We start from the raw sequence: 26,357 nt of genomic DNA, 5'->3' as shown, positions 1-26,357 counted from the left end.
CAACTTTGTGCTCGGGCATGTCTAATAAAGGTGTTTTTCATTAAATATAATGTACATGATGCAAAATTCTTCGTCTGCTCCGCCATGCTTGTTATCGCGAGATTTCGTAGGTGGATCTAATGAAAAACCTAAATTGACAATCAGCGCGAAAATGTTGTTACTCAAGCCACTTCGACAAAGAAAGGAAAATCATATTGTTGCAGAAAGAATTTACACTTTGCTGTTCGGTTTTTAACTTGATATTAAATTCAAACATTTTCAATACCGACGAAATAGCTTTCGCCTCCATACTTGTCCATTGATGTAAATACTACCTTATATGGCATATGCAAATGACTTGACAATCGGAAGTTGAAACTCAGTACATCAAACATGGCGCACAAATATGAATCGAGAAATTGGAATTTATCGAAATTGTTGAAAACGGTAGAATAGAGCCTCACAAATCTTAAGTTGCAGGTTGTAAATTTATATATTGACTAAGAAACATAGAATATCATTTACGTAAAGAAAGTCAGGAAATGTTTAGAATGAGCGCAAATGTTGCGGGAGTGAATCACTCCCGCATTTGCACCATTACGGAGATTCTAAGGAGTTGTAGCCCTCTCCCTAAAAAAAAAAGAAGAAAAAATCAGAGAGGGCTACATTATTGCAGCTATCTCTCGGCGTGTGTCTAGACTGCCGTTACTGAGTACTCTCTCGGCGTGTGTCTAGACTGCCGTTACTGAGTACTCTCTCGGCGTGTGTCTAGACTGCCGTTACTGAGTACTCTCTCGGCGTGTGTCTAGACTGTCGTTACTGAGTACTCTATCGGCGTGTGTCTAGACTGTCGTCACTGAGTACTCTCTCGGCGTGTGTCTAGACTCTGTCGTTACTGAGTACTCTCTCGGCGTGTGTCCATAACCGTACTTGGATCCCAAATTCCATCAATTGAGGAGGATATGTTTTCGGTCATCTAGATGTATAATTCTATGGATATGCAAATTTCATTTAATCGTTCATAAAAGATAAATTTGATGTCTCGCAAGAGCTAGTTGGAGTTAGAAAGATCTGCGTATGTTGTAGACACACAGATGGAGATGTAGATATATAGAGATTGGAGATGTAGACATATAGAGATTGGAGATGTAGATATATAGAGATTGGAGATGTAGATATATAGAGATTGGAGATGTATAGAGATTGGAGATGTAGATATATAGAGATTGGAGATGTAGAGATTGGAGATGTAGATATATAGAGATTGGAGATGTAGATATATAGAGATTGGAGATGTAGAGATTGGAGATGTACATATATGGAGATGTATAGAGATTGGAGATGTAGATATATAGAGATTGGAGATGTAGATATATAGAGATTGGAGATGTAGAGATTGGAGATGTACATATATGGAGATGTATAGAGATTGGAGATGTAGATATGTAGAGATTGGAGATGTAGATGTATAGAGATTGGAGATGTATATATATAGAGATATTGGAGATGTAGATGTATAGAGATTGGAGATGTAGACATATAGAGATTGGAGATGTAGATATATAGAGATTGGAGATGTAGATATATAGAGATTGGAGATGTAGAGATTGGAGATGTACATATATGGAGATGTATAGAGATTGGAGATGTAGATATATAGAGATTGGAGATGTAGATGTATAGAGATTGGAGATGTAGACATATAGAGATTGAGATGTAGACATATAGAGATTGGAGATGTAGATATATAAAGATTGGAAATGTAGATACATGTGTATATAGAGATTGGAAATGTAGATATATAGAGATTGGAGATGAAGACATGTAGAGATTGGAGATGTAGATATAGAGAGATTGGAGATGTAGATGTATAGAGATTGGAGATGTAGACATATATAGAGATTGGAGATGTAGATATATAGAGATTGTAGATGTAGATATATAGCGATTGGAGATGTAGATATATAGAGATTGGAGATGTAGATATATAGAGATTGGAGATGTAGATGTGTAGATATTGGGATGTGGACATATTGAGATTGAAAATGTGAACATAGAGATAGGTATGTCGGTATACATAGATTCATGGAGATGTAGACAGAGATTGGGACATAGAAACTGGGGATCCCTGCCTAGAGTCTGTGAACGCCCGTCTTATTGTGTCGGGACATAGAAACTGGGGAGCCCTGACTGGAGTTTGTGGGCTCTGAACGCCCGTCTTATTGTGTCGGGACATAGAAACTGGGGAGCCCTGACTGGAGTTTGTGGGCTCTGAACGCCCGTCTTATTGTGTCGGGACATAAAAACTGGAGAGCCCTGACTGGAGTTTGTGGGCTCTGAACGCCAGTCTTATTGTGATGGGACATAGCAACTGGGGAGCCCTGACTGGAGTTTGTGGGCTCTGAACGCCCGTTTTATTGTGTAAAATAAGAACATTCAAATAGTTAACACCATAGTCAAATGGTTTACTATAACAAGCAATTCATATTTTTGCCTTAGTGCTGTTGTATATCGGGGCACCTCTCTGTAATTGAATGTCCGACACGCACGCCAATCGGTAGGGTGCTTGCTATTGTTTTAAGTGTATAGATAGTTTATCAGTTGACTGAGTCTTCTAAATGTGTCAATAACCTAACACGCCGCTGTTCTCGTGTGTGAAGAACTGAGGAGGACCTAGCAACCAGGCTCTTGTTTCGCGGTGTGGAGTTCTCTCAAGCGCACGAAGGGAAAGATGTGAGCCGGTAGTTTACACCGTCATTTTAAATGAACAATGCTTGATCTATAATCGATTAAATCTAGACAACAATGTCAAAGTTGTAAGTGGGAGAGAGAACGTGGATTATAAAATTTGGAGATTGTGGCTACCATGGATAGATCAGGATTATCCAGCAGAGGAACGGTGTCCACGGAGCGCCGCAGTAAGTACTGCCTTCTTACTCCGTATAGTACACTCAACAACTCAAATTCTTACTCCGCGCAATACAGTACAGCCAACAAATACTCAAATTCCACTCAGATAAAATACTAAGCCGGATGAAATTAGATTTAAGAATACATTGTAAATATCATGATACAAATGAAAATAAGCTAGCATTTCTGGGGAAAGAGATCTACGGAGGAAGATTAGGGGAGGGGGGTCCTATGCTCCATCAATACTACACCGAATAACTGCGGGTACCCGTTAGCTGCAACAGTACCTATTATGAAAGGGAAAAGTCAACCTTGCAGAACATGAAAATCAGCAGCTTTATGTGCCGCAAAGTTGTATAGACGCCAACGAAACTCGCTTTAAAAGTTTGCTCATTTATCCCAGAGGTTAAAATCCCAGCATTCAAAACTACAAGAAGTTTTTATGTACAGAGATCTATTGAAATTGTTATATAAGTTTTATTCACTGCGGCTATCTGTTAAACTTCCCCATGAATTTTTATTCTATTGCAAAACTGTTTACCATTCATTAAAAGAATTAGCATATATGTAATTAAAAAAGCGTATAAATCTGGGAGACTTTAAACGCATGTGTTAGGGACTGTACACATACCCTCTGTTTGTAGCAAGGTGCTCTAAACAGTTTGTGTCGTTAAATGTTTAAATGATGACACTTCACACGTTTTATATTTAATTAATATGCTACAAACAGTGACCACTTTCTGACTATGTTCATTTCATAATGCGAGGAGTCTTGTTACTGCAGCAGACATCCATTTACATCTGATGGTGGCATTTCCTGATAAAAAGAAGTCAACAAAATATCAATTTATCAAATATTACGTAAACTACTGAGAGGTGCATTAGAATGAATTAATTTTTGCAGGTAACGTTTTATCGGCTACACGTCCACCCTCTTTGAGATCGTTAAATCGAGGTTTTATTTTTTTTCTCTCTCTCGATAAATCTCGTTTGAGTTGGTACATATACCTGATCAGACAATGCTTTAGATTACTACATCGGAATATTGAGTTTTAGCAGTGAAACCTTATAAATAGATTTCATTTTTGAATACAAATGAGGGTATATGAAATTCGACGCTTCACGCCAGCGCTTTATGAAAAATACACCGACGTGAAGCGCTGTACTCCATACCCTCATGTATTTTCAAAATTAAAATTCATTTGTTAATATATTTACATTCTACTTTTATTTCTGTCAGAATTCACAGTCGTAAATAGACGTACTATATCATAATTAATACGCACATTGTCCACTACAACGCATTCATAAGAAAATGGCTATCATTATGATCTGGAAAGATAAACAGCAAAAACATTGAACATGTGAATATTGAGCAATAGCTTCTTATTCGAGAAAAAAAAATCCCCAGTCTGGAAAAAAGCTTGTGATATACATTTAGGTAACTCACGGGGAGGAACTTTTGACCCTAAACGGCAGTTTTTAAGTGTTTAATGGCTAGGTAAACCCCGTGAAGTATCATCAATTCCCATTTTGTCATTTCAAGCGATTTCCCTCCTGCCTGGTTTCGATTCGATAAAAAGAAACAGTCTGTTTTTACTGTACTTTTAACCCCGATCAAATCGATGGAATAGAACAATGAATATATTGAATAAAAATGACTGAATACCTGTAGTCATTCAATATATGAATAAATAGTTTGTATTTCAATAAATTCTATTAAGGCTTGCAAGTGTGACGTCACAGTCTTTGAAAATCCCGATATATAATTTCTAAACAATCCCGATATATAATTTTTAAACGAGTTAAATCGCACCTCATTACTTGGAATTCTTATTAACATAGTTTTAATAACTATAAAAATAGCTTGTATCAAGTAATCCGATCAGACTCAATTTTCAAGTTTAGTGAAAATATTTGGCGAACAACGGAGAGTAAACAGTGCAAATCGACGACATAAAATATTGTTTTTGATTTATGATATATATAAACCTACAACCTCCTTCACGAGTTGTTTAAATATCTCAGACGTAAGTCATATTAAATCAAACTGATTCCGAGCAAACAAAGAGTTCCCTAAAACTCTGTAATCCACCAGCTCGAATACACAAACTTTATTCAACCAGGATTACTGCTCTGCTATATATCGTAATCCCAAAGTACGCCGAACCGTGCAACCAACCCTCCAAATTGACTTTATTAAAACAAAATCTTATAGAGTAACTGATATATTGCCAAATACTTGTAAAAACACCAGTGAAATAGTTGGACATTAATAGGTTTCTCCATTCTTACTTCACAGGCGTACTAGACAACATGTCCACATCACAACACCCGACAGCTTCTTCGGTGACATCCGGACTCTTTCGGCGACCAATCAAAACAGCGCTGCACCAAGCGGTGCTCGACTGTCGTCTTCATCAAGTCCGATTGCTGGTCTCCAAACACAACGTAAATGTAGACTGTAAAGACCTACACGGGAGGACGCCTATGATGTTAGCTTGTATGATCGAAGAAGAATTTGGTTATAAGATGGCCAAAATTTTTCTACACGCTGGAGCGTTTTTGAATTTAAGAGATGCGTTAGGAAGAACTGCTCTTAGTTACGCTTGCATGAATGGTCGTTCCTCTATAGTGGGACTCATCCTTAAGGAGGATGTACTTGATATTAATGAAGCTGATAATGACGGTAACACGCCACTACATCACGCCGCAAGCAGCGGGAATCCGTCCATCGTGGAGATGTTGGTTGATTGCTTTGTGAAGTTTGGACTTGATATTGATACGAGAAATAGTCTCGGATACACCGCGCTTCTACTGGCCCTAAAGAAAGGCCATTTTGTGTCTGCACATCAGCTACTGAAGAAAGGAAACGCCTCGCCGACATTACGTGATAATGAAATATTCCTGAACGCCAGTGAGTGGGCACAGAGAGGAGGGAACGAATCCTCCTCAAAGTATACACCTCGTCGGACCCTCCCTTCCCTTCCTGCCAGCGCCACCACTCTGTCGTTCTCGCGGGAGTCCACCATGTACCAAGCGCCCACCACCCAGCCTTGTAACCACGGCAGGAAACATAACGACCAGCTTCCATGGTCCGCGCAGTCGCTGAGATTTCCAACCCTACAGATGCCACAGGAATTTCAAAGAAGTGAAACATTTGTTGACGGGATGGACGCCAGACAATTAGTGTTGGATGAGATCGATGACTTTGAATCCGTCCAGCGTCCTACTTCTTACAAAAAAGGTAGAATACCCCACCCGTCTACTGCCAAACTTATGGCCCTCTCCAGGCGCACAAAGCCAGCAGTAATACCCGACATGACTACTATATTCCGAATTTACTCTGACCAATACCAACCAGACTGGATGAAAAAGCCAGCGTTATCGAAAAGTATTTTAACTTTGTCGACAGCGTCTTCTCAATCCAATTCTGAATCTGCCATCGTTGAGGCTTGTACTTAGCAAGCGAAAAACAATTGTCATGGACATGAATCATTAATGGGTTAATTCAATAAATTCTCGTTACTAGTATTCTGTATGGATGTACGCAAGACACAGCGAAGCTAATGGAATCTGTGTGACTTGAGTGTTATATAATGTAACCCCTTTATATCCCCTGGTGGCTACAGTTTCAGTATTATTAATCAACAGTGAAATGAGTGCTATTCATTTTATTTTGTTTATGCGACAAATCCTGGTCTGCATTTAGTCTTTCATTTGTTAAGCATCAGTTTAGTGGCTATTTTGTTAAGGCCGTATTGTCCATATTTAATGTAAATAAATCCATGTGAACAATCCGTGTTTTTCTTGAATGTAATTGGCACCAAACATCACAATACAATTAAATATACCCACGGCCACTCAATCCGCTGTGGAGGAACAATAAATCTTAATGCTTCCTAAAACAGCTAATTCCCTCAGCGGGTCAGACTTCAAGAACTGTTGGTGGACGGCCTGCATGTATTAATTCTGGACTCCAAAGATTCTCTCTCTAAATGTTTGCCTGTGGAGAGATTTTAAACAGCTGTGTATACAATTAATCCCTCAGAAGTGATATTTATTAATGTCAAATAAAGTTTAATGTTGAATATACGATGATCAAACTCTTCAGAGTACGATCTAAGATTACCAGGAGCATGTTGCTACAAAACAAGGATGACTTCTAACTGGCCCGCTGGAAGCAATTTAAAGGTGGAGGGGGGGGGGGAGCAAAAGTCATTTTTTTAAAAAGAGATTAATAAGAGGTATATACAAGATATAATCATAACATATTCAGTTGTTATATGAAGCAAGGGTTTTAATTATATTAACTATTATGGATAGTAGGCCCAATATCTCTCAGACTAGGACTAGCAGGACCGATATCTCTTATTGACTAGGAATAGCAGGTCCGATATCTCTTATTGACTAGGACTAGCAGGTCCAATATCTCTTATTGACTAAGAATAGCAGGTCCAATATTTCTTATTGACTAGGAATAGCAGGTCTAATATCTCTTATTGACTAAGAATAGCAGGTTCAATATTTCTGATTGACTAGGAATAGCAGGCCCAATATCTCTTATTGACTAAAAATAGCAAGTCCAATATTTTTTTATCGACTAAGAATAGCAGGCCAAATATCTTTAATTGATTGACTAGGAATAGCAGGTCCAATATTTCTTATTGACTAAGAATAGCAGGTCCAATATTTCTTATTGACTAGCAATAGCAGGACTGATATCTCTTACTGACTAGGACTAGCAGGTGCAATATCTCTTATTGACTAGGAATAGCAGGTCCGATACCTCTTACTGACTAGGACTAGCAGGTCCAATATCTCTTATTGACTAGGAATAGCAGGTCCAATATTTCTTATTGACTAAGAATAGCAGGACTGATATCTCTTACTGACTAGGACTAGCAGGTGCAATATCTCTTATTGACTAGGAATAGCAGGTCCAATATTTCTTATTGACTAGCAATAGCAGGTCCAATATCTCTTATTGACTAGGAATAGCAAGTCCAATATTTCTTATTGACTAGCAATAGCAAGTCCAATATCTGTTATTGACTAAGAATAGTAGATTCAAAATGTCTTATTGACTAGGAATAGCAGGCCCAACATCTCTGATTGACTGGTATAGCAGGCCCAATATCTCTTATTGACTAGGAATAGCATGTCCAATATCTCTTATTGACTAGGAATAGCAGGTTCAATATCTCTGATTGACTAGGAATAGCAGGCCCAATATCTCTGATTGACTGGAATAGCAGGCCCAATATTTCTGATTGACTAGGAATAGCAGGTCCAATATTTCTTATTGACTAGCAATAGCAGGACCAATATCTCTTATTGATTCCTATATCTCTTCACTATTTATAAACCTCTTACACATCTGACACAGATTAAAAAATATATCTTCTTGTGCAATTGAGGAATCTACCCATTTTTCATATTTACTATAGCAACACCCTAAACACCCCCTCCCCCACATTTATGGATCAATGTAGTGATTCCATGTTTAAGAAATCTATATTATTATATTATAAGTTTTAAACTATTCCTGTCTTTATTTGATAACTCTTATCTCTGATAATTAAAAATGTCTCAGTTATTTTTGGAAGTAATACCTTACACTTATTCACACCAGCATATTGAATGGAGTGCACCAGCACTTCTTCACCCCAGCATAATGAATGGAGTGCATCAGAGCTTATTCACACCAGCATATTGAATGGAGTGCACCAGCACTTCTTCATCCCAACCTATTGAATGGAGTGCACCAGCACTTTTTCATCCCAACATATTGAATGGAGTGCACCAGCACTTCTTCATCCCAACATATTGAATGGAGTGCACCAGCACTTCTTCATCCCAACATATTGAATGGAGTGCACCAGCACTTCTTCCCCCCAGCATATTGAATGGAGTGCACCAGCACTTTTTCATCCCAACATATTGAATGGAGTACACCAGCACTTCTCCACCCCAGCATATTGAATGGAGTGCACCAGCACTTCTTCCCCCCAGCATATTGAACGGAGTGCACCAGCACTTTTTCATCCCAACATATTGAATGGAGTGCACCAGCACTTTTTCATCCCAACATATTGAATGGAGTGCACCAGCACTTCTTCCCCCCTGCATATTGAATGGAGTGCACCAGCACTTTTTCATCCCAACATATTGAATGGAGTGCACCAGCACTTCTTCATCCCAACATATTGAATGGAGTGCACCAGAGCTTCTTCACCCCAACATATTGAATGGTGTGCACCAGCACTTCATGATGAATATGTCAGTGTGAGGAGGCTCAAGGTATATCATATCTTTTCAAAAACTGAGACATTTCTTCTATTGACATTGTCTGTAGTGTTTATCTTGTTACATACATTGTTATGTTGTTATGTTGATTGCCCTTTGTTTTGTTATTCAACATTTGAAAAACAACAAACATCCCTTCTCGATGTTTTCCACTAAGATATCACAATCAATTAATAATGTTGAAAATACAGTGGTTTGTTTGTGGTGTCCTAGTTGCTAGTATTTTAAATCCCTGTGCAAAAATGAATTATGTGAGAAAATAGTCTTCGGTTTCCATTGCTAGCAATATCAAGGAAAAAGCAATGTGAATGCACTGTAAACTAACTGAACGAGAAATTTTTCCCCAGGTTTGCAAAAACCTCTGAGTCATTACTGCGCGTATTTCTTGCTACAAATATTTGATATCTCTTGAATTTGTTCAAGATAATCTGGGTCGCAAAAATTAGTCACCGTGAACCAGTTCATTACAGGTAAATTACAAAATAAAGTCATGGATAGAAAAGTTGGTTTACAGTATCCATTTGAACTATACTTCTGCTGACATTCTCACAATCCTACCGACATTCTCACAATCCTCACAATCCTACCGACATTCTCACAATCCTACCGACCTCAAGGTTTCCACACAAACTATCTTGTCTATATCTCTATATTGATACTATCTGTCTGGCCTTATGGAATCCTATAACTTAATATATCCCTGTTAATGTTGCATACCTATATGAACACTATCTGAGAAATGTGTGTAAACTTAATATCCTGCAAAGGGAAGTAATTCACAACGATGTGTTGATACATGTATCTGACCACTCAAAACACTTGTAACAAATGGATGACAATATACCTATTAACACTATCCTGTTAATCCGATTGGATTCGTCCTCCCAGCTCGTTGTGAAAAACGAATCATACAACTCATGGACAGCCTGGACGACAAGGCGTCTATCATCACCGGCTATGGATATTACTCCCTGCAAATAAATACAGACAGGGTGAAATTTGTTACGTACAATCGTATATACAGAGAATGTGAAGCATCGGTTGATCTGGGGGCGGTTTTCTGATGGTAAAAGAGGGTGCCTTGTTTTGGAGTTTAATTTCCCTCAAGAATCTTTCACTCATACAGATATATCACCATCCTTTGGTTAAATGTCATACATAATGGTCTGTGTTAGGTGCTCTGCGTTATTAAGCATCGAATGTCATACATAATAATCTGTGTTAGGTGCTCTGCATTATTAAGCATCGAATGTCATACATAATGATCTGTGTTAGGTGCTCTGCGTTATTAAGCATCGAATGTCATACATAATGATCTGTGTTAGGTGCTCTGCGTTATTAAGCATCGAGTCTTCTTTTATTAGCCTACAGTAACATACAACATTGGTTTCTAAATCTCATCTGAATGACCTGTGTCTGTCACCTCTAATGCCAGAGGCAATATTTGATGGTATTACACGATTAACATAAAGACAATATTTGAAGGTATTACACGATTAACATAAAGGCAATATTTGATGGTATTACATGAATAACATAGAGGCAATATTTGATGGTATTACATGAATAACAGAGGCAATATTTGATGGCATTATACGAATAACAGAGGCAATATTTCATGGTATTACACGAATAACATAGAAGCAATATTTCATGGTATTACATGAATAACACAGAGGCAATATTTGATGGTATTACACAACTAACACAGAGGCAATATTTGATGGTGTTACACGAATAACACAGAGACAGTATTTGATGGTATTACGCAGTGAATGTAACAGGAAGTACAGAATGTCGTACACAGAGTGATTGATTACCTTAAGTCTGTAGATTTCCTGTTTGTCTCCTTTAGAGTTGACTAATTCTTTGTCCCACAGTAAATCTTGTAGAGCTTTATCGAGTCTGTGTTTATCTACATCTCCTGCAAACTCCATCGTAAATGTAGTCACATTCTGCAAACATGTAATCACCTGGTACTTAACATCGGCAAATACTTCCTGCAGCAATATTTCCTTATAAATCCCTTAGGGTGCAACCCCTGCCTGATAAAAGGCAAAACCCTTCCCCTAACGAATCTGTTAAATTTCTTTACATACTAGTATGAGTGAGAATATAAAGTCAGCTTTTATGTATTAAGTAAGTTGTATAAATGGACATTACTATTGCAAAGAGGGAGAGAAAAATCTTTGGACCAACTGTGTATCAAACCCAGGCCCCTTGCATTACTAGTTAGGTGATCTAACCACTGACCTACCCAGGCAGATATATGAAGTATTGTAATATTACTACAAAATAAAATCTAAAACTTATTTCAGAAATCATACAAGAACTCTTCATACTGAGATGAAAAAATAATTTTTAGAAAAAATGTCAGAAATGTGTGTATGTCCTTCCAATATATTCCTATGTAAAACCCCCTTTATGGTTCTACACCAGGTCCGATTTGAATCTTCAACAGCTTTTCATTAAAGTTTTGTCTGGTGCAGTGTTTCTTTTACACACCCCACCCTATTTTCATAACATCTCACATTACACACTAACATTGACAATATACTGCAATCACAACTTGACCCAATGGATGCTTTGTCGCAGGTTTGGCTAGAATGGTTCCTGTGGTTCTTTGGAAGTCGAAAAAGTCATTGTTATGTGCAACTCCATGAAATTGCAATATTTCACTAATTAGGCTTCAGAGACTGTCGGCCTTGGATCAATCACAAAATGTTTTACCCTTTTCAACATGAAAATAACCAATCTTAAATATTTAAATTCTGGAGCAGAAATTTTTTTTTTTAGTTACACTAAAAATAAATGTTTTGTATGCAGAGAGATGCTGTACTTTAATCTGACAACATTCATTAAGATCATTGGAAAGGTAAACAAAAGAAAAAAGTTTTAGATCTTGAGTTACTTCCCTTAAAATTATTTGAGATCCTCTTGGTTGTCATTGGCCTGTGTCATTACTTAAAAAATCTGTCATTGACCTGTATGTCATTACTTAAAAAATCTGTCATCAATCTGTATGTCATTACTTAAAAAATCTGTCATCGACCTGTATGTCATTACTTAAAAAATCTGTCATTGATCTGTATGTCATTACTTAAAAAATCTGTCATCGATATGTGTGTCATTACTTTAAAAATCTGTCATTGATCTGTATGTCATTACTTAAAAAATCTGTCATCGATCTGTATGTCATTACTTAAAAAATCTGTCATCGATCTGTATGTCATTACTTAAAAAATCTGTCATCGATCTGTAAGTCATTACTTAAAAATTTGTCATCGACCTGTATGTCATTACTTAAAAAATCAATAAAGGTCAAATGGATGCTTCCTTTGCTGAACAATGGAACAATTGGAAGACTGGTGAAAAGAAACAGGACAGAGTATATAATGATACTAATCAAGTAGTGACCAGTGCTTGCCAAGAACTGTAATTCTAAATGAAGAAATTTTGAAGTTGAAAACAGCAATGGCAGCTTCATAGAAAGCTGATCCTATCCACACTAGATCTTATGTAAAATTCTATAATACTTTCAGGTAATTATCCAAAGCCCTAAATCCAATAATATTCCAGAATTGCATTTTAATTTTTACATGATGCAAGTCAGAAAAGTACATGAATTATGATTATAAAGAACATTATTTTGTTTAACCTTCTACACACCATTAAATTGAAAATAAGCCCAAGAATGTTCCAGAATCAAAAGATTTCAGATTTAGATGACCAGAGGACTGACCTGATCAACAATATGTTTACTGTCTTTGTTGAAGCCTCTCTCCTGGAATAACTCCTCTAAACTAAAACACAATTATTCTATATTACAAATTTTTTTATCTCTTACAAGTGATAGGAAGATTTTTATTCTGTTGTAAATTGATCTTTTTATAAATGATGTGCAGATTTCAATTCTTTTACAAACTTATTTTCTGAATAAATGTGCTTAATTTCCATAGAGAGATATAGAGACACTAACTCACCTTGTCTTACTCCTACCATCGTATGCATTCAGATCCAAAATGGAATCTAAGTCTGTCCTGTTAAAAATCAATTGTATATTACACATAGTAATCGATGATTATTTTGATTCACAAGCATATTATTTTACATAATCTCTGCAATATACACCTCATGAAAATCAGGCCTTGTGAAATAAGTGATCTAACTAAGTATCACTTGATTTTAATACAAGACCAATATGTGTCAAAACTACAGTTACTACTCTTAATACTTTATCAATTGATTTCACAATAGTAGCTTGAATTGCTGTCATGAAAAGATACTGATTATTATTTTCAGTAATAACTGTTATGAAATTTATTGATTATTATCATCAATAATATTTATCATGAAATCTGTTGATTATTATCATCAAAAATAATTGTGAGTGTCATAAAATTTACTGATGATCATGATCTATAACAACAGTTACAAAATTAAGGATTAAGATTGCAAACCAAACCTGGCTCTTGTTGTCTCTGTCAACTTTGCTAGGCTATTAATAGATCTGAAAAATAATAATGATTTTTTTTTCGATTAATTACATTCACTACAGCTATATCAAATGACAATGATACAGTAAATCTGTATATGTTTACCAAAATTTTTGATAAAACTACAAATTTATTACTTTATATTTGTATATGACTGTATGACTTTGTTTTTGTATGTGACTGTAGACTGTATGACTTTATTTTTGTATGTGACTGTATACTATGATTTAATTTTGTATGTGACTGCAGACTGTATGACTATTTTTGTATGTGACTGTAGACTATAACTTTATTTTTGTATGTGACTATAGACTGTATGACTTTATTTTTGTATGTGACTGCAGACTGTAGGACTTTATTTTTGAATGTGACTGTAGACTATGATTTAATTTTGTATGTGACTGCAGACTGTATGACTTTATTTTTGTATGTGACTGTAGACTATGACTTTATTTTTGTATGTGACTGCAGACTGTATGACTTTGTTTTTGTATGTGACTGTAGATTGTATGACTTTATTTTTGTATGTGACTGTAGGACTTTATTATTGTATGTGACTGTAGACTATGATTTAATTTTGTATGTGACTGTAGACTGTAGGACTTTATTATTGTATGTGACTGTATGATTTTATTTTTGTATGTGACTGTATGACTTTATTTTTGTATGTGACTGTAGACTATATGACTTTATTTTTGTATGTGACTGTATGACTTTATTTTTGTATGTGACTGTAGACTATATGACTTTATTTTTGTATGTGACTGTATGACTTTATTTTTGTATGTGACTGTAGACTATGATTTAATTTTGTATGTGACTGTATGACTTTATTTTTGTATGTGACTGTATGACTTTATTTTTGTATGTGACTGTAGACTATATGACTTTATTTTTGTATGTGACTGTAGACTATATGACTTTATTTTTGTATGTGACTGTATGACTTTATTTTTGTATGTGACTGTAGACTATATGACTTTATTTTTGTATGTGACTGTATGACTTTATTTTTGTATGTGACTGTAGACTATGATTTAATTTTGTATGTGACTGTATGACTTTATTTTTGTATGTGACTGTATGACTTTATTTTTGTATGTGACTGTAGACTATATGACTTTATTTTTGTATGTGACTGTAGACTATATGACTTTATTTTTGTATGTGACTGTAGACTATATGAATTCATCTTAAGCTTCCTTTATCTGATTTTACCTTATACATGATTTTACTCGGTCTAGCTCCTCAGAATTAACCAGGTCTGTCTTGTTGATAATGATCACATCAGCCAAAGCCACCTGTCTGTTGGAAATAAAATCTTCAATGTATATCACAATTTTGCTGTTAATATTGATCATGACTAAATGTTTATATGCCAGCATGTCAATGAAATGAATTGAACTGTTGGAAATAGCACCAAAAAAAAAAGAAAAGAAGAAAAAACAAACAAACAAAAAACCCAAAACAAACAAAAAAACCAAAACATAAACAAGAGGCCCAAGGGCCACATCGCTCACCTGAATCACCTTGGCTCACATTTAAAGATTTTCCTTATACATTTGTATGTAAAACTTTGATCCCTTATTGTGGCCCCATGTAAATCTCAGCTTTTCTGGCTCAGTGGTTCTTGAGAAGAAGATTTTTAAAGATTTCTCTTATATATTTGTATGTAAAACTTTGATCCCCTATTGTGGCCCCATCCAACCCCCCGGGGGCCATGATTTAAACAAATTTGAATCTGCACCATGTCAGGAAGCTTTCATGTAAATTTCAGCTTTTCTGGCCCAGTGGTTCTTGAGAAGATTTTTCCTATATATTAGTATGTAAAACTTTGATCCCCTATTGTGGCCCCATCATACCCCTAGGGGCCATGATTTGAACAAACTTGAATCTGCATTATGTCAGGAAGTTTTCATGTAAATCTCAGCTTTTCTGGCTCAGTGGTTCTTGAGAAGAAGATTTTTCCTATATATTTGCATGTAAAACTTTGATCCCCTATTGTGGCCCCATCCCAACCCCGGGGGTCATGATTTGAACAAACTTGAATCTGCATTATGTCAGGAAGCTTTCATGTAAATTTCAGCTTTTCTGGCCCAGTGGTTCTTAAGAAGAAGATTTTTAAATGACCCCACCCTATTTTTGCATTTTTGTGATTATCTCCCCTTTAAAAGGCCTTCACCCAAGGACGCTTTGTGGCAAGTTTGGTTGAAATTGGCCCAGCAGTTCTTAAGAAGAAGTAAAAAATGTGAAAAGTTTACGACGACACCGCCGACAGACAACGGACAAATTTTGATCAGAAAAGCTCACTTGAGCCTTTGACTCAGATGAGCTAAAAAAACACCACCAACAACAACAACAACAACAAAAATCATACAAACAAAAAGATAAATTGTTTTGAATGAAATCACTTCAGTGAAAAATTTAAGTAAATCTAATATATTGTATATTGCTTGTGTAATATCATATCTATTGTATTGGAAAAGTCTAGCCATCTGTATCTCAGAGAGCGGTTTTGAGGGTTATTGTACACACTTCTTTATTCAATTTGAGAAAAAATTATATTACAGTGCAATACTTAAATATATGACACAAGCACAAATTTTAATGAATGACTATGTAAATTCATTTTCATATTTAATTTGATTTGTAAATATAGTAAATAGTATAATGTAGAAACTAAATAAAAACAACCAAAAATCATGTTTTAGTGAATTTTGCCACATTACCATGACAATTTCATAAAGCTTTACTTATATTATTGAAGCCAGAATCCATTATTTTTGCATGTTGATGAAACATTTTGTGCTGGAACTATTCATGTAACATTAACAAACATGAGAATTCAGTCAATATCAGATATTCATCAGTTAATGTTAGATAAATCAGAAAAAGCATCTCAGCTGTGACCCCTCCCCCCTCTTCAATTTCATTTTACACATCTATTTCAATTTTCTCCCTGTGTTTAGATTTTGTTTACTAGCTATATACCGAGTGGCCTCATTTGTAGAACCATCTTGGTTGATTTTTAGACTTTGTTTACTAGCTACATACCGAGTGGCCTCATTCGTAGAAGTCTTGTTTGATTTTTAGACTGTTTACTAACTACTTACCGAGTGGCCTCATTTGTAGAACCATCTTGTTTGATTTCTTGTAGATGCTGAAAAATCCATCAGAATATTTCTAGAATATTTCTTCACTGAGAAAGAAGAGGCTGTTCATGTAATGAGTACAGTATGAATGAGTGACAACATCACTGTTCGTTTTTTTGCTGAAGAATCTGCTCACTTTCACATACCAAAGACTCATTTCACAAACATTCTTACAGCAAATGAAAAAATAAAATTAGAAAATCTCTCCATTACAAACAATCAATTTAGTTTATTTAGGTGTAAATTAAAATCAAATTAAAATCAATTACACATGGATATACATTTGTTGCAATAATAGGAATAAAATTACAGAATTTTGATCATGGAGTTAAAATGTTATGTAACAGGCCACTGGTTTATTGTTTTAAGCACATCATAAATCTAACAGCTAATATGAGGTATGCAAGGCTTGTTAAAAAGTACTTATAGTCATGAGCAATGCTGCATTCAAGGTCGTAGCGGCTAGCCTTGGGGTTAGGTATGGTGGCTGATTTGTGCCATTTTATACTTTATAGTCCTTTTGTTATTTCAAGGCGAAAAGAAAAGAAAACAATATTTACTAGAGACTTTTCATCTCGAAATAACGAAAAGACAACAAAATTATAACATTAGCTACTTTTCGCCTCAAAATAATGAAAGACAACAAATTGTACAATGGCACAAATCAGCCACCATACCTAGCCCCTAGACTAGTCACTACAATCTCTAACACAGTCCTGGTGTAGCAAATTTGACCTTTGACCTACAACATTGGCCTTACCTTTCATATAGCAGTTAAGCATTAACCATGAACCCTTACCATATAATAACATATATAAGTCTATATTTTGACATAATACAAAAGGCATGACTGAATTTAAAATCATGTACACACAAACAGACAGACCAAAAACAATATGCCCTAAATCTTGGGAGATTGATGGTATAGAAAGTGAAAATATCCGAACAGAAAATGTCCTCTCACCTGCATGCAGTACTTGGCATCTACCATAGTGATCACACCTGTCAGAAAGGTAAAACAGTGAGATGCATGATAAATAAACTTGGATAGTAAACATATCTAAGATCTGCATGATGTCTTTCGAATGAAAAAACTATTCTAATTAAAAAAGCAAACAAAAAAACCCAAATCTCTTATACTACTGTATACCAAAAACTTGCGCCCCTGTTTTATTTTTGTGCATTTCATTTTCATTCTGAATGAGTAAATTTAAAACTGGACAAATTCAAATCTAATCATCCTAAAGTAGTAATAAATGGACTTAGACAAAGTCTAAACAATGTGATATTCTTTGTCAAATTGTCTGAGAGAAAATCACGCTGTACAAATATTTCCCAGTAGACAGATTTCAAGAAAAGGTCCTCAAGTTACAACACTTATCAGAGTCATACAGATAATCATGTGACTTGTAAGCTTTGAACATTGAATATAGCCCAACAGAAAACTGTACAAACTCTTGTCTCAGGATACTTGCACATTCAAACTGCAATTACTCAGTAGATATGGAAAGATTATAAAAGATTTACATAGGAAAGTTTTGTATCTCTACTGAATGCCCACTCTATTCCCAGTGGTCAGAATCTCGAGAGTCTGAATCCCTGAACTGAATCAAATAACTTCATAAGATAAGGGGAAAGAAGACTGAAAATAGCTGCACTAGCTCTATAGCAAAAGTTGACAAAGAGGCCATTAATCTTAGTCTGCGGTGGCTCTACATTCATATCATTCTCAGCGAAATTTGAGAAGACTTTCAAATATACATACCCTATTTCTTTTATTTTTTAAATCATCTTCCCTTGGGTAAGAGCATAATCCTTCATTTCATCAAACTTAACGACCGAAAATGTGAAAAGTTAACAGACAACAAACTTTTGATCAGAATTACTAACAAGCACTTTAAGGTCAAGTTCAATAAACCCCTCTGCTATCTTCAAACTCCCCTTACAAAATGTACTCACCATCTAGAAATATTTCGCTGCACAACTCTTCGTCTAACCAGAATATTGACGCAATGGGACCTGTAAAGGAGAAGATATATCTATATAACACCACTATAAAGCTTGTACAACATATGATATATTTATAACAAACACCTATGCTTTTTTGTAAAGTTTTTGCAAAGACTGATTGTGTTGTTCAACGACTTTTCATTAAGGAGGAATGCTACACCAGAGAAATTTGATATGAATGAAAAGTGAAGGATATATACAACAATATTTTGAAACTGAAAACTTTCAAATTTACCTTAGTTAGTTAAAAAAAGCAGTTTTCGTGGCAAGTAATCTGAAAAAATTAAAAAAAAAAACCCTGCTGGACTCGAACCCATAACCAACAGACCAGCAGTGGATGTGCTAACCTACTGAGCTAATCTGTTAAGCAATTGAATTGAAAAGGAATGGACAAATATTGCTGATATTTATATTTCCGTTCATGTTTTAAAAGGAAGTCAGCTACATCCGTAAAGGACCTCTGCCTAATTTCAGTATTTCCATACTAGAATTATCTCCCTTTAGAATGATTTGAAGAAACTATTCCTAACATGCAAGTATGCTTTCTACAAACTTTTGTTAAAGGTTCTGAAGAAGACATCTTGCAATGTCATTGTTAATGGCAAATAGAGCAAAAATCATTGACAGAAGGCAAACTTTGAACAGAAAAGCCTAAGACTCCTGTAAGCTGAGATTTAACTGACAGGGTGTGTGTGTGTGTGTTGTTGAATCATTTGTAAAACAAAGTGGGCAACAGACTGGTTCATATTTACCAGGATCAGCCAGTCCAGTTGTCTCCAGGAGAATGTAATCAAAGCGCCCTCTCTTGGTCATCAAGTTCTCTATGGCTTTTACTCCATTATCCCTGGAAATGTATCAGATATAGAAAACGTGATTAATTAAAAATGTGACATACACATATTCTGAAGATGTGTGCATCCATACAATGACAGATTGGAAACCTGATAAACAAAGATGTATAACAGCTGTAAAAAGACAGACTGAAAGCATGGTATACACAGAAGATGTGAGACAGCCAATCAAAAACACACTGGATGTGAGACAGCCAATCAAAATCAGACTGGATGTGAGACAGCCAATCAAAAACAGACTGGATTTTAAACTGGTTCCCAGTTGATCTCGCTTCTCTACGGGTACAACAAGTAAGCACTAATTTTTGACGGCCAGGATTCGGGCTGTATCGTTATTTCACGCGTATAACGAGAGTTCCTTTCAAAACAACAACGACGCTAACTTTGACGTCATAGTTGACTACACTATGTTACGAATACAGTGAAGTCGGCCTATGCAGCACGAAACTTTGTAACGTAGCGCAGTAGACTTTGACATCATAACTAGACTACAACGACTCTACCATTTGGAATCTCTCTGGTGAGACATATAAATCAACTGACCAATGAAATCGGCTCATTTGGGCTAACCAAAGTACCGCTTACCAGTTGTTTGTGTGTAGCACCAATCTGCGGGGAATCAGTTTAACTGGATGTGAGACAGCCATACAAACACAGACTGGATGTGAGACAGCCATACAAAAAGAGATGGCAGACCTGGTGCTGACCAAACACAGGTCATATATATATAAGTTAACTTACATGGCAACTTTTCACATGAATTCTCAAATATGAATGAATGAAACTCATAAATATGGAATGTTTCAGTTAATGAAGAGGACAAAATGATTAAAATGTATCTAGATAAATACAGTAAAACATGCTTATAACGAATTCACATTTATAGTGAAGTGATATTTATTCCCCTATAAGAGGAAAATTAAAATTTTATTTGATATAATGATGTTTGGTTATAATGAACCATTTTTCATTGGGTCTTGGGGTTTGCTATAACTGTGTTTCACTGTATTCAATATTTCAGTTCACACTGAGATAGTTTTTCTTACTTCACAGAACAACAAAGACATCCATTTCTGAGTTCCAGCCATTCCTCAAACAACTCGCCTTCCTGTCCGACCGACATCGACTTCTCTATTGAGTCCCCTTAATGCACATAAAAAACTCATACTGTTATCAATATACATGCATATAATAATTCCATTCAATGAAAGGTGAAGGTAACAAACAGTGATCAATCTCATAACTCCTATAAGCAATACAAAATAGATAGTTGGGCAAACACTGACCCCTGGACACACCAGAGGTGGGATCAGGTGCCTAGGAGGAATAAGTATCCCCTGTCAACCGGTCACACCCGCCATGAGCCCTATATCCTGATCAATACTTCTTATCTTAATATCTCTTCTACATAAGGTTCAGCAGGGACACTGCTATCTCCATACTGATGTGTAGGCACAGTAGACAGAAGGTCTTTAGACTATGTCACTAAAGGGTCGACACATAGATATAGTGGTCAGGAGGTCTGTGGACTAGGTCACCAATGGGTCGACATGTAGATATAGAGGTCAAGAGGTCTGTGGACTAAGTCACCAATGGGTCGACATGTGGACATAGAGGTCAGGAGGTCTGTGGACTAAGTCACCAATGGGTCAACATGTAGATATAGAGGTCAGGAGGTCTGTGGACTAGGTCACCAATGGATCGACATGTAGATATAGAGGTCAGAAGATCTGTGGACTAAGTCACCAATGGGCCAACATGTGGACATAGTGGTTAGGAGGTCTGTGGACTAAGTCACCAATGGGCCAACATGTGGACATAGTGGTTAGGAGGTCTGTGGACCAAGTCACCAATGGTTCGACACGTACTAGATATAGTAATCAGGAGATCTGTGGACTAAGTTTTTAATGCGTTGATGAGTAGCTGCCCTCTAGCCCACTGAATGTTTACAACTAAAATGTAATAAGTTTACAACAAAAAAACTACTAGTAACAGATGGATGTAGGGCAAACTGAATTAAAAGGTAACTCATATAAGCCTCTAGTTAAGTTTAACTCATATAAGCCTCTAGTTAAGTTTAACTCATATAAGCCTCTAGTTAAGTTTAACTCATATAAGCCTCTAGTTAAGTTTAACTCATAAAAGCCTCTAGTTAAGTTTAACTCATATAAGCCTCTAGTTAAGTTTAACTCATAAAAGCCTCTAGTTAAGTTTAACTCATATAAGCCTCTAGTTAAGTTTAACTCATATAAGCCTCTAGTTAAGTTTAACTCATAAAAGCCTCTAGTTAAGTTTAACTCATATAAGCCTCTAGTTAAGTTTAACTCATAAAAGCCTCTAGTTAAGTTTAACTCATATAAGCCTCTAGTTAAGTTTAACTCATATAAGCCCCTAGTTAAGTTTAACTCATATAAGCCTCTAGTTAAGTTTAACTCATATAAGCCTCTAGTTAAGTTTAACTCATATAAGCCTCTAGTTAAGTTTAACTCATATAAGCCTCTAGTTAAGTTTAACTCATATAAGTCTCTAGTTAAGTTTAACTTCTAAGATTTATGGTACTGCAGACCTGCAATATGATTCTCAAATGGCACAGGATTATTCATATAAACAGGTTTTATACTACTGAAGGCTTTAATACCAATAAAATATGAAGGACTTTCTCATTATGTTTCAGATCTATATACTCAGAACTGACTGTACCTTCACCAAACTCGTTCATGATGACAGCAATTCTCTTCCCATGTTGTTCCGTCAGGACATAATTCAGAAGTGTGGTTTTGCCTGCTCCTGGTGAAATTCAACAAGCAATGAGTTCACTTTTACTTTGAATTGCTAACTCTCTCAAAGATGTATATCATATGGCATACTGATTACATTACTTTGAACAAAAAAGTAAAACATCAACTCCCCCCAAACTTTCAATTTCAAGACCACTCTTTGTATATTTGTGTGTGGGGTGGGTGGGGGGGAGGGGGGGGGGGGGTTGTTGTTGTTGTTGCTGCCTAGGAATTCTGTGCTGATTACCCTTTGTATAATAAAATCCTGTAGATGATTGTGATGGATATTTTGTGAATAATTGGGTAGGAGGGGTGGGGGTGCACCCAAGAATCCTGTGATGATTGCGATGGGTATTTTGTGAGCGATTGGGTAGGAGGGGTGGGGTGCACCTAAGAATGCTGTGATGATTGTGATGAAAGGGGGTGGGGGCATACCTAAGAATCCTGTGATGGGAGGGGGGTGGGGGCATACCTAAGAATCCTGTGATGATTGTGATGGGAAGTGGGTGGGTGGGGGTGTACCTAAGAATCCTGTGATGATTGTGATGGGTACTCTCTCCAGTGTGGCAGGAACAAGATCTGGGATTTCTTCCTCCTCATCCGACATTTTGGCTGGAACTTGATTCTGTTGTTATCTAGCTGTTTAAAACAAAATGTCAGATGAAATGGAAAGTAATTTTTTTTCATTTGAAAGTGCACTGAAACGTTATCTAAATGTGATCGTTGAAATGATTGCATTTCTCTATATATCTTTAAATACCGGTATGTATGTAGGATAATTATCATGCATGTATATTTATTTCAATAATGGTGAATATTCATGAAGGCAAAGTTTGGAAATGATTAAGTAAATTATTTGGGGTGTTCTTATTCAATTCTTGGAGCATTCAAATATGTACTACGACTTTGGCGCTTTTCTGTATATTTATTTGTTTGATTATAATAACTATCATGTAATTACTATGAACTAAATCAATATATAACTTTTATAATCATTCTTATTTCAAGTAGGTTTTTCAATGAAGGAAAAAAAAATTAAATTTTTTTTTAAAAATTCAGTACATTATTTGGGGTGTTCGTGAAAGACTCATTTCAAATATGCTTTTTTTCACTGATTGCAACGATGAATTATGCAGGCCAAATGAAAAAATAATCCAGAACATTATTTTGGGTGTTCGTAAAAGACTTATTTCAAGAACTTTTTTTCAATGGTGGCGATTATTTATGATGTCAAAATGATAAACTGATCTAGTGCATTATTTGGGGCATTCATAAAAGACTTTTAGGGCTTCATAATAAGACTTTGGAGCATTTGTGATTGTACATGTAGTTTGGGGCGTTCGATATTCGACATGGGGCGTTGTGGATCTGTTTTGGGGCGACCCTAAAATACTTTGGGGCACTTGTGCATGAGGCGAAATGTCGATGGGGTGACATGACTGTAACCCTTAGAAATACCCTAATTAAGCTTTCTATTAAACATTAAAAAAAGGAAAAATAAAATTTGAAATTTTCAGCCCAAATAGTGTCCATGCTCCTTTAATGCTAGAATTATCACCTTTGTCAACATGTACTTGATTTGCTCGTTCAGAAATACTTGAGCAAAGAATTATAAATCAAGAATTACAGTGATTTTAAATTTTAATCTTAATTGTAATGCTTTCTGTGACAAAGGCCACAGATAATCAGAGATATACTGTCACATTATTTTTCTGCATGATCTACATTTGTGTGAATGTGTTAGTTTCCACCTCACGGCAGCATGTTTGAGTTCAGATATTCAAGCTTTGAAAAGTTTGTAAAAGATACCACTTACAGACTTTTATTTTAAAATGTCATCTGTACTATTATATTTCTTAAAGTAATTGAATTTGATTATGATACCTAACGGAGAGGAATAGTAATATATCAATAACACCAGACAATAACTTTAAACTGTTATTATTTATTGTGATTTAATTAAACACTTTTAACAAGGACTGACCACTTGCCTTTCTGCTCTTTAATTTCACAAAGAAAAATAAGTTGGCGACTGTCATGAAACAAGTACCCGTTTCTATAGACTATGTTAAAACTTACTACTAATAGATCTAGATTCTACACTGATTTGTTAAAAGTTGGTGTAAAATATACCGCACGGGTTTTTCTCCACAGATTATCTGAATTCACTTGGATGCGTATATGTCGCTGCAGTTTCCTGAAGATTATCTGAGTTCACTTGGATGCGTTTGTCGCTGCACAGTTTCCTGAGGGGCCTGATCAACAAACACATGTAACACACTGCATCTTTTACTGTAAACAAAATTAGAGTTATCTTTCTTGGCACGATGAAGATAAAATCCAAACCGATCCCAACCAAACACGGTTAATCCGAAAGAGCGTAAGTGAAAAATTCTTGGAAGAACGTTTAACAAATAAACAAACAGTAACAGAAAAAAAAAGGGAAACAGGAAGGAGGTTCGGAGTAGTTTTATACAACGCAGGAACCTTTCATTTTTTGGTCACCTGAGTAAACTTAGGTGACTTATTGTAATATTGGTTGTCGTCCGTCGTCCGTCGTGCGTTAACAATTGAACATTTTTAACTTCTTCTTAATAACTACCAGTCCAATTCTTTTCAAAATTGGTATGAAGCATCATTGGGACAAAGGGGACACAAATTGTAAATTTCAGGACTCCAGCATCCCTGGGGCCTCAGGGGCGGCGGCAAAAACTGTCCAAAATTGGCCAATTTTCAAAAATCTTCTTCTCAAGAACCACACACATGTAAGAAAAACTAAATACATGGTGATGGAAAACGAGAAGGCCTCTACCAAAATTGTAAATTTCATGATCCCCGGGGTAGGGGTTCTGACCCCAGGGTGGGGTCAAACTTTGTATATAGTGTTTATGTGTAAAACACTTAAATAACATTTTCTTTAGTGCTGTTGATACTATATTGACACTAAATAGATATTTAGAAAGAGCAGATAGTCCTTTACCCAAATTTTAAATTTGATGATCCCAGGGGTAGGGGTTTTGGTATCAGGGTGGGGCCAAAATGGTCAGTTATTAAATGTGTGAACAATAGAGATTTTTAACTTCTTCTTGATAACTATCATTCCAATTCTTTTCATATTTGGTATGAAGCATATTTAGAACAAGGGGGACATAGATTTTAATTTCAGGATCCCCGGGGTAGGGGTTCTGAACCCAGGGCGGGGCCAAACTTGGTATATAGTGCTAAATGGATAGAGCAGGTAGTCTTTTACCAAAATTGTAAATTTGATTTTCTCCAGAGTAAGGGTTCTGACCCCAGGGTGGGGCCAAACTTAGTATATAGTACGTACATATGTATGTGTAAGTTTGCTGATGCTGTATAAAATCTAAATGCATACTTAGAGATAGAAAATGATGTACAAAAAATAGTGAATTTCATAACCCAGGGTTATGACTTTAGGATGAGTCCAAATTAGTCATATCTTTTGATATTTTAATGTTAATACACCTATTTAAAGCCTTTCATCAGTGTATGCAATTTTGAGGGCAGTGAAGTTTTAAGAACACATCTTGTTTAATATTGTTGCTGAACATTAAAATTTAGCTTAGATATTCAGAACAGGAAATTTTTTTCTATATTCCATAGCCCATGGAAGTAGTGATACTTTTTCACTATATTCAGGTGACCGATAAGGCCTATGGACCTCTTGTTTAAAGAGAACAATGATAAATGCAGTATTGTGCATCATTTTGGAAATGGCGGTGGAATGATATAAATCCCATATATTCACATTAACAGTTTTTGTATATGACAACATTACGAAATCGGTAAAATGTGTCTAAATGCTCATGGATCACACATACCTTTAACTCGTGGAAATGTCCGTAATAGATC

General features: G+C 35.9%; 2 protein-coding genes across 4 annotated transcripts; one reads left to right on the top strand and one right to left on the bottom strand.

Moving 5' to 3' along the window:
• Positions 1-2,601: 2,601 nt before the first annotated feature.
• Positions 2,602-6,689, top strand: LOC125670506 (alpha-latrocrustotoxin-Lt1a-like). The gene is made up of 2 exons (XM_048905711.2): positions 2,602-2,897; positions 5,192-6,689. Exons 1-2 carry the CDS (start codon positions 2,846-2,848, stop codon positions 6,352-6,354), a joined length of 1,215 nt encoding a protein of 404 aa, XP_048761668.1. The 5' UTR covers positions 2,602-2,845; the 3' UTR covers positions 6,355-6,689.
• Positions 6,548-24,803, bottom strand: LOC125670507 (zinc-regulated GTPase metalloprotein activator 1B-like). Of its 3 annotated transcripts, XM_048905712.2 has the most exons (15): positions 24,618-24,803; positions 23,007-23,123; positions 22,408-22,494; positions 20,754-20,850; positions 19,609-19,700; positions 18,806-18,865; positions 17,811-17,848; positions 16,808-16,854; positions 14,913-14,999; positions 13,664-13,708; positions 13,182-13,238; positions 12,941-13,001; positions 11,019-11,153; positions 10,043-10,169; positions 6,548-6,895 (listed from the first exon to the last, which is right to left on the bottom strand). In XM_048905712.2, exons 2-15 carry the CDS (start codon positions 23,089-23,091, stop codon positions 6,825-6,827), a joined length of 1,089 nt encoding a protein of 362 aa, XP_048761669.2. In that variant the 5' UTR covers positions 23,092-23,123; positions 24,618-24,803; the 3' UTR covers positions 6,548-6,824. The 3 variants fall into 3 exon arrangements, with proteins under 3 accessions (XP_048761669.2, XP_048761671.2, XP_056018434.1); XM_048905714.2 differs by lacking the exons at positions 23,007-23,123; positions 24,618-24,803 and adding an exon at positions 22,957-22,978; XM_056162459.1 differs by lacking the exons at positions 23,007-23,123; positions 24,618-24,803 and adding an exon at positions 22,920-22,930.
• Positions 24,804-26,357: the final 1,554 nt, after the last annotated feature.

Source organism: Ostrea edulis, chromosome 4 (genome assembly GCF_947568905.1).
Source record: "Ostrea edulis chromosome 4, xbOstEdul1.1, whole genome shotgun sequence".
NCBI lineage: Eukaryota > Metazoa > Mollusca > Bivalvia > Ostreida > Ostreidae > Ostrea > Ostrea edulis.
This window is presented reverse-complemented; position numbering and strand designations above follow the sequence as displayed.

Bases quoted from the DNA above. Each gene is read 5' to 3' on its own strand.
- LOC125670506 (XM_048905711.2), top strand. From the start codon at position 2,846: ATGGATAGATCAGGATTATCCAGCAGAGGAACGGTGTCCACGGAGCGC. The intron at 2,898-5,191 runs GTAAGTACTGCC...CTTACTTCACAG, and splicing joins GGTGTCCACGGAGCGCCGCA to GCGTACTAGACAACATGTCC.
- LOC125670507 (XM_048905712.2), bottom strand. From the start codon at position 23,091: ATGTCGGATGAGGAGGAAGAAATCCCAGATCTTGTTCCTGCCACACTG. The intron at 11,154-12,940 runs GTCAGTCCTCTG...ACATGTTTGCAG, and splicing joins GTAAACATATTGTTGATCAG to AATGTGACTACATTTACGAT. The intron at 10,170-11,018 runs GTAATCAATCAC...ATTTATTTGCAG, and splicing joins AGGAAATCTACAGACTTAAG to GGAGTAATATCCATAGCCGG.